The following is a 16,515-nucleotide window of genomic DNA, read 5'->3' on the forward strand; positions in this document are numbered from 1 at the left end:
CGCTCGCCCGCGGGGCAGCTGCAGCCATGTCGCGGGGGCCAGAGGAAGTGAGCCGGCTCACCGAGAACACCTACCGGGTAAGCCTGGGGCGCCAGGGTGCAGGGTTCGAGGCAGGCACAGGGAACCCCGGAGCCTCCGTCGTCGTTGTCGTGGGCAGGTCGGGACTTTTCACCTTCAGGGTGAGGAGGGGACTTTACGCGGGAAGGGCCTTCCCATCCCCCGCTCTCCTTCCGTCCCCTCCTAGCGCCGGAGGCGCCCAACGAGCCACACGTCCTGCAACCACCAACCTGGGCGTAGTCGGAGGTGTGGGAGTCTGTGCAGTCCGTAGGGGCCCCGACTTCCTCCCCACCTTCTCCTTGGGCTCGGGGGCCGCGATGGCCCGGCTGCTGGCCGTGAGCTCTCCAAGACCCGAGAGACGAGCTTGAGTTTCCTCCGAGAAAATAAAGCACACAAAAATGTAGGGGCGAACTCCCCTGTAATTAGGAACTGCCAGGTGAGCCGAGCTCCGCGCCCGAGCCTCGGTGGAGGCGCTGCGGCCGGCGAGTCTGCTCCCACGAAGACTCAGAACGCCCTCCCCCTTACAGCTCTTCCCACACAACTTTAAGCTGAACTTAAATCGCTGATTTTGTGACGCTATTGGAGTCAAAGAGCACCGAGGTTTTAATAAAATTGGCCTAACCTTAAGGAATGCATCGGTCAGTCTCTTAACTTGCATGTATTAGAGAATTTTTCCAGAAACAGACATAGATTTCGGATTAGTGGCCAGTTTAGTAAGTTTAAGTACTTATAAATGAATTCCAGTTGAAATAAGATATGTGTTTAATCATCTGCTATTAATAGAATACAAAACAACTTTTGTTTTAATGCAGCTTAGACTCATTGAACGCCTGGGACTTTAAAAGTCCTCTAAATTCATTTATAGCCATGTTTAAGGTCCACAGTTTGGTCATTTTTAGCGATTTTTTTAAACACTAAAATTCACTTTCTGGATGTGCAAGGTCTGAATGAGTTTCTGAAATCAGGGTTTATCGACTTGTTAGATAAGAATAAAAAGCATAAAATTTTCATACTCTGTCTATTGAAATCCTTAAGGTTATTGATTCCCTTCATTTGATTACACAAAATTTACTATAACATGTGAATTACGCTTATAGGTAAATGTAGCAGATATGGTTGACACAGCATTTTTGGTCTCAGCGACTCTGACCAAAAATGTTCTTTATTCATGTGTTTCCCTAGGAGAGGACAATTTTTTTAAATCCTAGAAATTTGAATATTGAAGTTTTGCATTTGTATTGAGACTGTAAATACTTCAATTATCCTGAAGATGGTGAGGCAGGAGATGTGGGGAGCTGACAAAGTGTTTAAGTAAAACATTCTTCTAAACTCTTAGCCTTGGGGAGTGGTCGCTACCCTGTTGACCATCAGTTAAGGAAAAACTGCCTAATTGAGGAATGAAGATAGTTGTAAATATGAGGTAGAGTCAAAAAGTATGTGTAAGGGTATGAAAACTGGTGAACACTGAAGTTCCTCCACCTGTCTCCAAGAGCATAGGGATATTTGTCTTCCTGGTCTAAGATTAGATATCAATTTGAGACAAGCAATCAGATGCTTCGATTTCATTCTTTTTGCTTTTTAACTTTTCTGACTTGTGATGACTAGTCTTTACTCAAGCAAAGTACAGTACCATAAACACTAACTACTTTGGCATGTCTTGTTACCCCAAAAAACCGATAGTTGGGGGGAAAGTGTGGATTTCATCATTTTGGTTATGTGTATTTGCAGACAGAAAGTAGTATAAATCATTTTTACTTTTTGAAAGGTTATAATACACTGAATATTAGAGACCAGTACCTTGTTGCTTTCCATTCCCAAGTGCCTGGTGAATGGAAAACAACATACTAAAAGCTCACTAAATGTTTGTGGATCATTTTAATCACCATTTCCTCATTAATATTTTAGGGTCATGTTTTTGATGTCATGGTGGTGGGTTAAGAATTTACAGCACCACACGCCAAGTTTATATAATCTGTGAAATGAAGTGAAGACTGCTAGCCATGCTTTGGCTACACTGGGAAGGCAGTGAAATTTTACATTCACAGACCTGACTGGAAACCTGGAAAGGTCTTTCACCATCTCTTCATTGAGTTCTTTTTTTTTTTTTTTTTTTTTTTTTTGAGAGAGAGATTTTTGCTATCTCTTCATGTACGCTCACTAGAGAGAGGAGAGAGAGAAAAAAAAAAAGCAAAAACTCTCCCCTCCCAGAGGGATGGCCATGCTACAGTCCCTTCTCTTGGAATCTTGGGCGCGCGCGTGCGCACACACACACGTACTGAAGTGAGTTTCAAGCCTCCAGGTCTGGTTCTCGAACTGCAGTTGGAGTCCAGTAACATAACCATTACACCATCCGTTGGTTCCTCATTGAGCTCTTATCCCTATCTTTTCCAGTGATCAAAGCTAACAACAGTTTAAGCTTAATATGGCTAAAACCAACTGGCAGTGTTAGTGAATTTCCTTTATGTTACCTGGTGATATTTTATTAATAGAAACACAACCTAACCAGGTGTTTTTTACAAAAGCCACCTGCAAATGAGATTTATAACTTGCTAGTACGGATTTTAGATTTAAAAAAATACTCAAATTTCTTCAACTTTGAAATAAAGGAATAAATTCTTTAGAGAAAAGAAGGGATTATAAAGTAGTGATCCTCTCTATGCAGTATCAAATATCCTTGAATATGTACACATTTGCTGAGGATTCTAAAATATATACTTAGACAAATGATTACTAGAGATCCATGCCAACATCCCAGGAGGATGTGTATTTTACTACTTCACAAACAAATAACATGATAATAAGCCCCAAAATGTCAAGTAATGATACTGTTACTAATTAAAGTTGAGCCAAAAATCCCTATCCTTCCCCACACTCTAGTTTTTAGTATGCCATAATTTTCCTTCAAAGGCTCACTTGTGATTTTGTATGGTTTTCTGATGAATACAGGCTTTAGTGGTAGAGGAAGAAGTTCAAAAAAAGCATTAATTAAGAATAGCCAAAACCTTCCTAGAAGTGAGAACTGTTACAACCTTAGGAAATCGAGGAAGGATGGGCGTGACATCATCGGTGATATTCTACCTACATTAGTCTTGCTAAGCAGTGAGTAAAGAGGAAAAATTGACAGCTAACAAGGACAGAGAGAAGAGCAAAGTATTTGAATGTCACTTCTCCAAGAGGCCTGCTCAAACACAACTCTCTTTAAAATTGCAAACAACTTCATCATCTCCCAGCCCCACCTTAGGCTCCTTTTCCCACATAATACTTAGTGCCTTGATATATACTATGTTTATGTGTATGTATATAAATAATATGTTAGTGATTAATATATTTATATATGTTGTAATATATATTACATATAATGTATATTAGAATTATATATTATAGAGATATATATTTTTATATATACTTTTCAGTCAACATGGGACTCATATACTACTAATTTGTTAAGATTATAATAGATTGGGACCAGCAGATGGCATAGTGGTTACATTGCTGGACTCCCACATAGTTGACCACAGTTCAAGACCTGTACCTGTTGACTTAAATCTCATGCCAGGCACACGTGTGCATGACCAAAGTCCCTGGAGGAGAAGGGATCGTTTGGAGGAGAAGGGTTCGTGGTGTGGACACCCTCCCCATCCTATGATTTCTCACTTTGTCTCTCTGTCGAGTGTACACAACCTATAGCAACAATCTCTCTAACAAAAAAATTTAAATTAAAAAAAGATAATAGGCTATACCATAGAACCTAGGCATATAGCAGGCTATACCATCTAGGTTTGTATAAGTACACTCTATGGTGTTCATACAATGATGAAATCACTTAACAAAGCCTTTCTCAGAATATACCCCCATTGGTAAGCAACACATGACCATTATGTTTGTTTCTCTCTCTCGCCACCCCAATTAGAACATGAGTTCTGAAAGGTAACAAGCTTTATTTTGTTGTGCTCAAGCACAAGAACAGTTCCTGGCATAGAGTAGGTATGCATATTTCTTGAATGCATGAACATTTACTTAATTTATTTATTAAGCACCTATTGTATGCCAGGCTGCCCTACTTGAAACTTTTCAGAGCATTTTGTTTCATTGTAAATATACATCATTCCTGGAGGTGGATATGGATTCCTTTAGCTTGTTTACCATCCTTAGTTAGAGAAACTAAAGCCCAGAGTCTATGAATGATCAGCCTCTACATGCCATTTATCACACCAATACTCATGTAGTAATTCAGTTTATTTTTATTTTTATTATTATTATTTTTAGATTTTTGCCAAGGGATGTGTGTGCTTGCCAGAGAAAGTGAGAAATCAGCCTCCAGGGGGATTGGCCATCCCACAATCCCTTCTCCAGCCTCCTCTCTGGATTTTGAGCATGTATGCACATGTGCCCAGTGTGGTTTTTCAAGCCACCAGGTCCAGGACTCAAATCACACTCAACCATGTGGGAGTCCAATACCTTAATCACTACACTACCTGCTGGTCCCAGTAATTCCATTTCTAGTACCCAACAAATGTGCAAACTAAATACATTTTCATATTTTGATGCTCTAAGATGTCATCAAAGTTTTCTGTCATTCTGTTAACTTGTCATCACTGACATGTTTTGAACAAAATTTTCAATAAGAACAGGAGGTATTTTGCTTTTATTGGGTAAAGCAAACAATCCAGATGTATACTAGGCTTTATTTGTTTAGTTTTTGTTTTTCCTCTTGACTTGGGCTTAGTGGGGTATGTATAAGTGAATGTCCCTGCCTACTATGGACAGTTTACAATAATAATATACAAGTTTAGCATATGAAGCTTTAAAAAAACTTTTTAAGAAATTTTTCTTCCATCAGTTTATTGCCATAACTAAATACACTGTTCAGTATCTTTTTTTAATTTCAGAAGGTGTGTGCACTTGCCAGAAAGAGACAGAGGGAAAAACACCCCACCCTACCCCACCCCCATGGGGCATAGCCATGTTGTAATCCTCTCTCTTGCCACTTCCCATTCTCTAAGAATCTTAGGTACACATGTACACACACCTGGCCTGTCCCTCAGCCCATAGGGGCAGGAGTCAAACCATGGTTGGTGATTTGGGATCCGTCTTCCTCAACTATCAGGCCACAAGGCCAGCCCAAAACTATTCGATATCTTTTTTCTTTAAAGCTTTTTAAATTTTCATTAACTGTATTTATTTGTTTATTTTAATTTGATGTGTGGGGGAGAAAGAGGGGAAGCAAGCCACCAGATCTGTGACTCAAACCGTGGTCGGACATATGAGAGTCCAGCACCCTTAACCACCATGCCACCTACTTGCCCCATGATAATCTTTCTCTGGAACACTACTGTCTTCAGGTATATTGAAGACAAAGTGGAATTTGTAGAAGCCCAGACAACTCTCTCTTGATTCCATGATGACTAACAAAGGAGACTGCAAGAATCAGGTGCCAGGTATCGAATATTAAATTGAACCTCCCAGTATTTTAACTTTTTGTCTGGTGAAATAAAAATATAATTTTTTTTCTGACATAAACATTTTTTCATGATTGTAAAGATGTTTTAGAAATACAACATGGCTATGCAGCATCTTTCATTGTGAAGGCTGGGAGGCTGGGACCATTTGGATGGACAACACCATTAACAAGTTTCAGTGAGTTTTTGAGTTTACATTTGTAACATTTTTTTAGTATTGGGTGTCTATTGTTGCCTACCTGGTCTGCAAGAGAAACAATGCACATGAATTGCCACAAATTGGATTTTCAGTTGGGACATTCCTCTACCTCATAGCTATTCATTCTGAAGCTAAGAAGTAAAAATCATTATAAAAACAGATCATTTAACTTACCTATTGACATATGCAAATATATTTTTTAAACTTTTTGTTTAATATAGTATATATAGAGAAAGATGTGCTTAAGTGTGTATAGCTCACTGAATTGTCACAAACTGAACCCACCTGTGTAACACTTGGGCCAAAAAGCAGAACGTGAGCAGCCCTTCTTTTGTCTCCCTTATACCACTTTCCAGTCACTTCTACCCTCTGAGGGTAGCCACTCTCCTGACTTCTAATGCCATTTGTTAATTTGGCCTGTTTATCGGTCTTCTCTTACTCAAGTTTTCAGGTTCATCCATGTTGTTGAAATGGTTGTAGTTGGTTCATTCTGGTTACTCTATATTATAATACTTGTGTAACTAGTGTCACAATTTATCTGTTCTTCTCTTGAGGCATTTGGATTGTTTTCACACTACTCCAGGATGTTGTGAATAGTGCTTTATGAGCGTTCTGTTATATGTCTGTAGGGTACAGGTCCTCATGTCTCTTGAATAGACACACAGGGGTAGATTTGCTAGTATTTGAATAGTTTTAGTAGAAACTGCCAAGCAGTTTTCCAAAGTAGTTGTACCAGTTTACATTTCCACCAATAGTATATGAGAGCTTCAGTTGATCTACATCCTTGCCAGCAATGGATATTTTCCATCCATTTAATTTTTACCATTCTTACAGGTATGTGCAAATAAAAGTCTTAAGTTAAAATCAGAACATTTTGCCCCATTCTGTGACCTGCTGTTTCTTCACAGGATGTCTGCTACCTCTATCTAGCAAGCACATAATGTCAGAAGACAGAACCAGGACAATTTTATGTTACTAGAGTAAAACATAAATCTGCATTTTAGACTTTAAAACTATCATAGCTGAATACATCAAAGAGTTTTATTATGTAAACGATGCTGAAGGCAGAGATTAGACCTATCTAAATAAACTGGGATGCTTGGGATGGGTTGTGAAGTTCTGGGTAATTGAATTTTTTATTAATTCATTATTTATTAAAATAATTTTCCTTTCTTTTAATGTAACTTTTCTTGAAAATGTACCTACCTCACTGTTATAATATGCTAGTTTTAAAGGACATTTTGTTGGGACCAGTAGATGGCATAATGGTTATATCACTGGCTGCTCATGTAGTCAACCGCAGATCAAGTCCAAGACCTGGCAGCTTGAAACTTATGCCAGGTGTGTGTGTGCCCGAGATCTCAAGAGAAGAATGGAGGAGAAGGGATTGCAGCATGGCCATCCCCTCCTGGGAGGGGGTTGGCAATTGCTTGCCTTCTGTCTCTCTGTCTCTCCAGCAAGTATATGTGCCCTATAGCAAAAATCTCTATAAAGAACAGAAAAAGGTTTTGGTGGGTTATAGTTTAGTTTTTTAATTTTGTAAAAATTTGTTATAGGGTACATGCACTTGTTGGAGAGAGGCAGAAAGAGAAGAAGAGAGAAAAGACACCCTTCATGGGGGATGACCATACTGCAGTCCCTTCTCCATTCTCCTCGGGATTTTGAGCACATGTACATGTGTACCCAGCTTGTTTTTCAAGCTACTGGATCTGGGACTCAAACCTCTCAGTTGGCCATGTGGGATCCAGTCACCTTAACCCCCATGCCATAGGCTAGCCCATAAGTTACAGTTTAATCAAGAGATTTCAAAAGTAGTACTTTCTAGAGGAAATGTCATTTTAATTTGATTATTTTCCTTAACTAGATTGTAATTGTGCATGCTTGAGGAAAACCCCCCAAAATTATGCTTTTCTGCATCTCCCAGATTCATTCATACATTGTGTGTGTGTATGTATTTAATTTCTGAGGCTTTTAAAACTATTTTTCTCTGATACTAGAATATTTCGAAAATTTCTATGAAAATTTACACTGAAAATAAGTTACCCAGACTTCTACTACCCAGAGATAACACTAATTCTTACCATTTGCTCTGATATTGTTCAGAACATATTTCCACATTAGTCAGTATTCTGTGCTTCATCATTCTGATGACTCCACAGGACGCCATTCTTTTTCATAATTTATTGATTGTTGTTAGACATAGATCATTTCCAATACTTTGCCATCAAAGCACTGCAGTGGGCACCATTCAGGTAAAACTTTGCCCAATTCTCCAATATTTTCCTTAAGCTAAATCCCCAGAAAGGAGCTGTGGGTCAAAGGATAGGTATGTTTTTAAAGCATTTCATTCCACATTGCAAAACACCCTCCAGAAAATATGCACCAAATTGTACTGTTATCTGCATTGTGGAAAAGCACCTTTCTCTTAACTCTAAGCAATTAAATGAATCTTTTAAAACCACTCCTGTTTTGTAAACGGTAGAAGGGGTATGTATGTGTGTTTTATGGTAGTAAAGCAAATATACCTGTAACTTAGAATATATAAATTGGCTGGAACACCTGAGATTTCATGTTTGCCACTATTGGGCTTAATTTTCCCCCATCAACTTAGAAGTCGTGGGCATGTACAGAGTGATTATAACTCTGTGACCCTTCAGACCTGTATACTTCTGTGTTTATTTTCCTTCACCTAGATTTTATATTTCTATTTTTGTTTTATTAGTCTAGAATTTCCTTCTCATTTATCATTATTTTAGTGACTGAGTTCTGGTTGTAGCAGCTGCCTGAAATCTTTGTGAATAAAGGTGAGCATGTGTAAATGAGATAAATGTTGTTGGTTTCTCTCTCTTTCAAAAATAAATGAAAAATATTACCAGAATGTATTCCCAAACCAGGGAGTAGCATAGATGAATCCTGCTGAGAAATCTAATTGATCACCCACAACCTCTTAGAGTTGTGTGTGTTTTAGAGAGGACAGCAGGTGGATGAAGATGTCCTCGAGTTTGTTGCTTAAACCAATTTTTTTATATGGCACTTTGGAGATCGAAAAGTCCCTAAACAGCAGCAATTCCTGCACTAAAAACATCAAAGGATGGCAGAAGTTAGCTCTAGGACAGGAGGAGGGGTACTGACTTTCACTTGCACTCTACCTTCGAGAGCTTTTACAGTTTTTATGTGAATGGGTTACTTTTATAATGCTTAACCTAAAAAGCAGAATGAATGAATGAATATATGTATTCTATTTCATTGGGTAAAAAGTTTTTAAAAAGTAACCTGAAATTTGCCATCTTTTACAAATTAACTTTTTCCCTTTTTTGGAAATATCTTTGTTACAGGGCACATGAGCTCACCAGAGAGACAGAAAGTGAGAAATCATCCTCTGGGGAGATGGCCATGCCACAATCACTTCCCCATTCCCCTCTCAGGATTTTGGGCCTGTATGCATACGTGCCTGGTGTGAGTTTTAGGCTGTCAGGTCTCAGACTCGAACTGTGGTCGACTACATGGGAGTCCAGTGATATAACTCCTATGGCATCTACCGGTCCCATAAATTAACCTTTTTAAAATAAACTTAGTTTTATATATTTATGTGTTTTAACTTCCAGAGGGCTTGTGTACCCATGAAAGAAACAGACAGGGAACAAGAGAAAGCACCTACTCCCCCCACCCTAAGTGGGGCATGGTCATGCTGCAATCCCGTCTCTGTTTCTCCATCCCACCAGGATTTGGGGCATGCATGCACACACACCCAGCATGTTTTTCAAGTACTGGTACTGGGATTCAAACCAGTCAGTCATGTGGGACCTAGCCCCCTTAACTAGGTCATGGGGCCAGTCCCTAATTTTAAATCTTAGTTTTTGTTCTAATGATTTTGTAATTGCCAGAGAGACAGAGGGAAAGTGAGGAAGCACTCCCTCTATGGGGGACAGTCATATCACAGTCTCTCTGCCTCCATTTCTCCCTCCTTTTGGAATATTTGGGCACTCATGTACACGGGTTCCACATGTTTTTCAAGCCTTTGGGTCCAGGACTCAAACTATGCAGTCAGCCTTGTGGGATTCAGATACCTTAACCATCATGCTCTGTTCTAATTTTTATGTATAGAAATACATTCTTAACATTTAACACCCTGAGACTACAACTGCAACAGAAAATTCACTCAACAAAATTGAAAATGGGGGCCAGCAGGTGGCATGGTGTTTAAGGGTGCTGGCTCCCACATGGCCAACTGCAGTTCGAGTCCTGGACCAGGCGGCTTGCTTTCTCCCCCCCATCCCCACTCTGTCCTTCTGGTCAAATTTAAAAATAAATATATAAATAAAGTTAAATAAAATAATTCTTTATTAAAAAAAGTTTAAAAAGAATTGAAAATAAATTTTCAGTCTTTTCATATGTTTATTTCTAGAGGGGAAGAGGCAGACAGGCACCCTCTCAGGGTCTTGTCACTCTTATCCTCTTCCCTCAGCTCTCCAGGTGGTCAGGATCTTGGACACAGATGTCCTGCATGTTTTCAGGTCAACTCAACATCCAAAGCCACAGTTGTCCATGCGCTTCAAGCATCTGTGGCACTGAGGTTTCATTTCTTAAAACTATCTTTTCAGGAGACAGCAGGTGGCATAGTGGTTAAGATGCTGGACTTCCACATAGCCAACTGCAGTTTAAGGCCCAGATCCAGTGGGAAACTATGGTGGGCACATATGTGTGCGTGCCCAAAATCCCAGGAGGAGGAGGGATTGTGGCATGCCATCTCCCTGGCGGGGGGGTTGGGGGGGGCGTGATTTCTTACCTTCCCTTTCACTATCTCTGTGTCTCTCACTCTGGTGAACATACATGCCCAAGGCAAAAACCTCTAAGAAAGGAAGGGAAAAAGGAAAGGAAAGAAAAAGAAGGCACCAAAGTGGTAACAGTTTGTCCCACTTTGGGGAAAATTCACATTGCCTAGAATAAACACACAAAGGATTGGGGTGAGAGTCAAAACAGTGCTCATATGACAAGTCCAACTAGCAGTCCCCATTAAGTGTAGAGCAACACTGTGCCGAGGTAAAAGGAGGGGAGCCCCTGCCTGTAGGAGAGAAGAAGAGTATAAGATACAACTTGTCACCCTCCTATGGCTATCAGGTACAGATGCCTAAAACTTAAGTTAATCAACCAACCAATTCCTGACTACAAAAGCTCAAATGACAAATCGGGAAAATACAACGATAATTCCTTATACTTTAGTGCTATAGTTTTTTTTTTTTTTTTATAGAAAACTTTGAAAATTTTTAATTGACCAGATGCTGTATTTTATCATAAGATCGGCTTCATCTTATACTTTGAACAGCTTGAGGTGCAGGACATCAGCTATGTCTAACAGTACAATAAGGGTAAACATTCTTTAAATATGCACAATGTTCTTAATAGAGACACAGTCTAATTAGACTTTTTTTTTCTTTATAAGAGATTTTTGCTATAGGGCATGTGTGCTCACCAGAGAGACAGAAAGAGACAGAAAGCAAGAAAAAAAAAAACCCACTGGGGATGGCCACCTTGCAATCCCTTCTCCTCTGTTTTCCTCTCGGGATGTTGGGCATACACACACACGCCCAGCATGAGTTATTTAAGCTGCCGGGTTCAGGACTCAAACCACAGACGACTATGTGGGAGGCCAGCAACACAACCATTATACCAACTGCTGGTCCCAGTCTAACTAGCCTTTGTGAAAAAGACTTTGTCAACAAACCACTCCATCTTTTGTGTTATCATAGATTTTTATATATACTTGATTATGTCATATTCCTTCATTTGATCTTGTGCTTTCTGTAAATAAGGATTATAGTGGTACCCACCTCATCAGGTTGCCATGAGTATTAAACACATTAACACACGAAAGTTCTTAGAACAGTGCCTGGCACATAGTAGGTGGTCAGTTAATGTTAGCTATTAGTAGGAGTAGCATGTGTTTTACTAGACTGTAACCACCATAAGAACATTGATATTCATCTGATTTCTTTATTGTTGCTCTAGTATCTAGAAGAGTGACTGACACATAGGTAAAGCTTAATAAATATTTGACAAAAGAGTTGTGTTGACATTATTTCCATGTATTTCCTTTCCATCAGTGAGTTCCACACTCCTTGAGGGAAACATTTGTGGAATAAATATCAAAGATCTGTGCTTACCACTCAGTTATGACTAAACTCATCACTTCCTCCTTAACCAGTGGAACTCAAGTAGCACCAGTAAGTTACAAGGTTTGGAGGACCCATTATGTGTGTGCTTATCACCAACCTTGATGTCTTACACCTTTTCTCTTGATCACCACAGCTATTCCAAGCACCGTGGTCACTGGTGAGAGCCACACAGGATACAAAGCAAACAGGGTCTTGCCTTTCTAGAAGTTATAGCTTATGGATGAACAGTCACACAAAACTTATAGTATTCTCAGGTTTTCCCCTGTGTCTTGGCCTGCTTATTATCATTTTTTAAGAATTATTTATTTAATTTGTTTATTATTACTTTGTTATAGGGCATGCATGCTCAGTAGAGAGAGAGAGGGAAAGTGAGAAAGCAAACAGCCAAGTCCAGGACTTGAACAGCAGTTGGCCATGTGAGAATCCAGTACCTTAACCATGGCACCTGCTTAGCTCCAGCCTGCCCATTATCATTAATTATGTTTTCTTGCCCCAGAGAGGTCCTGTCTTTACCAATTCAATTCTATGAGCTTTGTTTTATCTCAGTGTCAGAAGAAAATGATGTATGTGCAGGTTAAGTTCAAGAAGAATTTTTTAGGCAATTTGTGAGAAGTCTTTGAAGAAGTCTTTTGAGAGAAACAAAAACAGAAAACAAAACAAATATATATATACACATATACGTGTGTGTATATATACGTATATATATGGGTGTGTGTGTGTGTGTATTTAGAAATTTTGTTTCCCTTTACTAGGATCTGAGAAATACATGGACTATTTTTAAATTTTGGAGGTTTTTTTTTTAAATATTTTTTATTGTTGTTATTTTTCAATTTGTCCAGAGAGCCAAAGGTCCAGGACTCAAACTGTAGTCGGCCGTGTAGGAGTCCAAACACCTTAACCACCACACCACCTACCAGCTTCAAATTTTAGAGTTTTTTAAGCAATACTTCTTAGATTACAATGACTGTTTATATATTTTTAGCATATTTATTTCTTTTTAACAATTTTATTTTATAATATCTTATTTACATTTAGTTCTTGCACATCTTTATGGCATACAATATGTTTTTTTTTTTTAGAGGTTTTGCTATAGGGCACGTGCGCTCGCCAGAAAAACAGAGAGACAGAGAGATCGAAAGCAAGAAATCACACCCCCCCCGGGGGGGTGGGTGGGAGGATGGCCACGCTGCAATCCCTTCTCCTCCATTCTCCTCTCAGGATCTTGGGCGGGCATGCATGCACACATGCCCTGGGGTGAGTTTAAGCCATCAGGTCCAGGACTTGAACCATAGTCGACTACATGGGAGTTCAGCGACATAGCCATTACACTACTAGTCCCTATAATATGGTTTTTAAGGCATGACTGCAGTGTGGATAATCAAATCAAGGATATTACTGTGTACTTTTTCTTTCTTTTTTTTTTTTTTAAGAGAGATTTTTGCTGTAGGACACATGCCCTCACCAGAGAAGCAAGAGTCCAGCGACATAACCATTATGCCATCTGCTGGTCCCAGCATGTACATTATTTTTAACAAATAATTTTACATTTTGTCATGCTATTTTTCTGAGCCCCTCCCAACCTCTCCTCACTGTCCACCTCCTTCCCATACAGTCTCTAGTATCTATTTTTGTCCTCTGTACTATTATGTCTTCAGATCTTTCCATTTCTGCCATAGAGTGCAGACGTTTGATAAACATTGAGCGGGAATGTACGATGTTTGTCTTTCATAGTCTGGTTTATTTCACTTAGCATTTTTCCACTGTGTATCAAGTGACAGTCTTGCTGTTCTTTATGACTGAGTAGTATTCCATCCTGTAAATGTGCCACATTTTGTTAATCCAGTCATTCGTTGTTCATCACTTAGGTGGACTCCATGTCTTAGCAATTGTTACTAATGTTGCAATAAACATGGATATGCAAGTGTCTTTGTGACTGTTTTTGTTTTTTAGGTAAATGCCAAAGAGTAAGATTACTGGGTCATATGTTAGTTCTATTTGTAAAATTTTTGCAGCACTTCCATATTGTTTTCCACAGTGGCTGTACTAATTTACACTCCTACCACCAGTGTAGGAGGGTTTCCTTTCACCACAGCCTCACCAGCATTTGTTGTTTTTTGATCTTAGCCCTTCTGACTGAGATTAAATGTTATCTCATTGTAGTTTTGATTTGCATTTCTCTTATGATAAAAGCATTGAATTTTTTTTTTTTTTTTAGCTTGCTATAGGAGACATGTACTCTCCAAATTAGAGGTGAGGGTAAGAACACCCCCACAGGGAAGATGGCCATACCACAATCCCTCCTATTCCATTTTCCTCTCAGTATTTTGGGCATTCACACACACAAGCCTGGCAAGTTTCTTTCAAGCTCCCAGTCTGGGACTCGAACTGCATAGTCAGCCATGTAGGATCCAGCCATCTTGGATGCTATACTACTAACACTGAACACATTTTAATATGGCTTTTGGCCATCTGTATGTCTCCCTTTAAGAATTGTCTGTTAAGGGACCAGCAGTTGGTATAATGGCTATGCTGCTGGACTCCCATGTAGTCAACCACAGTTCAAGTTCTAGACCTGGTGGCTTAAACTCATGTCGGGCGCGTGTGCATGCATGCCCAAGATCCCGAGAAGAGACTGCAGCATGGCCATACCCCCCAGAGGGTGACTTCTCGCTTTCTGTTTCTCTGTCTCTCTCTGTCTTTCTGGTGAGCGCACGTGCCCTATAGTAAAAACCATTCCCCCCAAAAAAGAGTTGTCTGTCGAGCTCATTTGCCCTTTTTTAAATTAAATTTTATTTTTTTTTTTGCTATAGGCCATGTGCACACATTGGAGAGAGACAGGGAAAGTGAGGAAACCCCACTCCCTTCCTAGAAGGGATGACCATGCTACAATCTCTTCTTTTCCATTCTCTTCTTGGGATTTTGGGCACACATGCCTAGCATGTCTTTTTCCAGTTGCCAAGTCCAGGACTCAAAGCCCACAGTCAGCCATGTAGGGTCCACACCATCTGCTGGCCCTCATTTGCCTATTTTAAAATTGGTTTATTAGGGTTGATTTTGTGAGTCAGCTGCTTGAGTTCCCTATGTAGTCTGATTATCAATTCCTTATCTGAAGGGATAGTTTGCAAATATTTTTTCCTATTCTGTGGGTTGTCTCTTCACTTTCTTGTTTTCTTTACTATACAGAAGCTCTTTAGCTTGATGTAATCCCACTCATCTATTTTTAGAATTGTTGTCTGTGCTGTAGGAATCTTATTTAAGAAATCTTTGCTTAGTCCAGTGCCTTGAAGTGTTTTCACTGTGTTTTCCACAGTAGTTTTATAGTGTGAGGCTTTACATTGAGATCTTTGATCGATTTTGAGTTTATTTTTGTTAATGGTGAGAAGCTCTGCTCACTTAATAACCCGGTTCAGTTTCTACTATAAGACCTTTAAGCAAATTGGTTGATAAGCAAGGAATTTAAAGACAGATGTTATGTGGTGTGTTATGGCATATGTATTTTTCAATAGATGTCATACAGCACCACACTAGAATAATGTAATTCTATCCATACAAAAAGTGTAAATTAGATCAGTGCCAGAAAGCGACAATACACACTACAACACAATAATATGAATATAGCTTAGTAGTTTTTTGTTTTTGTTTTTTGGGGGTTTTTAGTGAAAACAAAAGATAGTTTATTAAGTAAAAGCGAAAGTATACTCCCAAGAGGTAGGAGCAGGCAGAGAGGAGCTAGAAAGAGTGGTTCAAGGTCCTGGGGTAATAGTTTTTATGTATTCCAACTACTGGTGTGGGTGCACAATAACATTCAAATTTACAAACAAAATATGTAGCCTTGCATGATTGTGAACACTTGTGTAGTGAATACTGACCGACTGTGAGAATGAGAGAAAGACTGAGAAAGGAGATCCCAAGTGCTGGAGGATTGGTTGTCCCAAGTCCAAATGTAGTAAACAGGAAGGCCACTAAGTAAGCAGTGGCTATATAACTATACAGAGTTATAGCACGTGGTAGACTTTAAACCCAGCACCATAATCGTCTGCATTTAAATTGTAAGGAAAAGCAATTTTGAATACTGACAGATAAAAGTTTTTTCAAGCCTTTAAAAAAGAATGAAATTTTCTAATATTGAACTGGGTTTAGACTTTTTCTTTCTTTAAGTTACTTTATCAGATGGTCATGAACTCACGTTGCCTGTACGTAGCTCGCCTTCCACTTTTTTTTTTTTTTTAATAATAACTAAAACGCTAGGTTTCCATACTAATTTACTCAGTCTTAATTTTCTTGAAGGGTTTGATAATCTTGTCCAAAAACTATGAACAGCTGTAAAATACTCTTCTTAATTGTACTTCAGTACAATTCTTGCAACCTAAGTAAGTAGGGAATAAAGAACGTAGAATTTGTCACAACATGTTTCTCTAAACATTGAAATAAAAAGTCTTATAAATGCGATTGGGTCTAGTAATATACCTTAAAAGGTACATGTATTTCAGGATGAACACACTGGTTCTAATTGAGAGTTGGTTCTTAAGTTGTGCAGGATCTAATAGGTATCCCCAGGATTCTGAGAATATTCTTTTATGAGAGACTAAGTCCAAACGGGTATGCCTGTGCTTCGCCAAACACTGGT

The 16,515-nt window shown here is 39.1% G+C and overlaps 1 protein-coding gene and 1 long non-coding RNA gene across 2 annotated transcripts in view; one reads left to right on the plus strand and one right to left on the minus strand.

Moving 5' to 3' along the window:
* Window positions 1-553, minus strand: part of LOC102471257 (uncharacterized) — a 6,721-nt gene extending 6,168 nt beyond the window's left edge. Inside the window, exons 1-2 of the long non-coding RNA XR_334776.3 lie at window positions 288-553; window positions 75-172 (exon numbers count right to left, since the gene is read on the minus strand). This is a non-coding gene — a long non-coding RNA (uncharacterized LOC102471257). The remainder of the gene's footprint in view (window positions 1-74; window positions 173-287) is intronic.
* Window positions 7-16,515, plus strand: part of BAIAP2L1 (BAR/IMD domain containing adaptor protein 2 like 1) — a 101,498-nt gene continuing 84,989 nt past the window's right edge. The window contains exon 1 of the mRNA XM_006150172.3: window positions 7-77. Coding sequence (XP_006150234.1) covers window positions 27-77 — 51 coding nt within the window. The 5' untranslated portion in view covers window positions 7-26. The remainder of the gene's footprint in view (window positions 78-16,515) is intronic.

Source organism: Tupaia chinensis, unplaced genomic scaffold, assembly GCF_000334495.1.
Source record: "Tupaia chinensis unplaced genomic scaffold, TupChi_1.0 Scaffold000279_1, whole genome shotgun sequence".
Taxonomy (NCBI): Eukaryota; Metazoa; Chordata; class Mammalia; order Scandentia; family Tupaiidae; genus Tupaia; species Tupaia belangeri.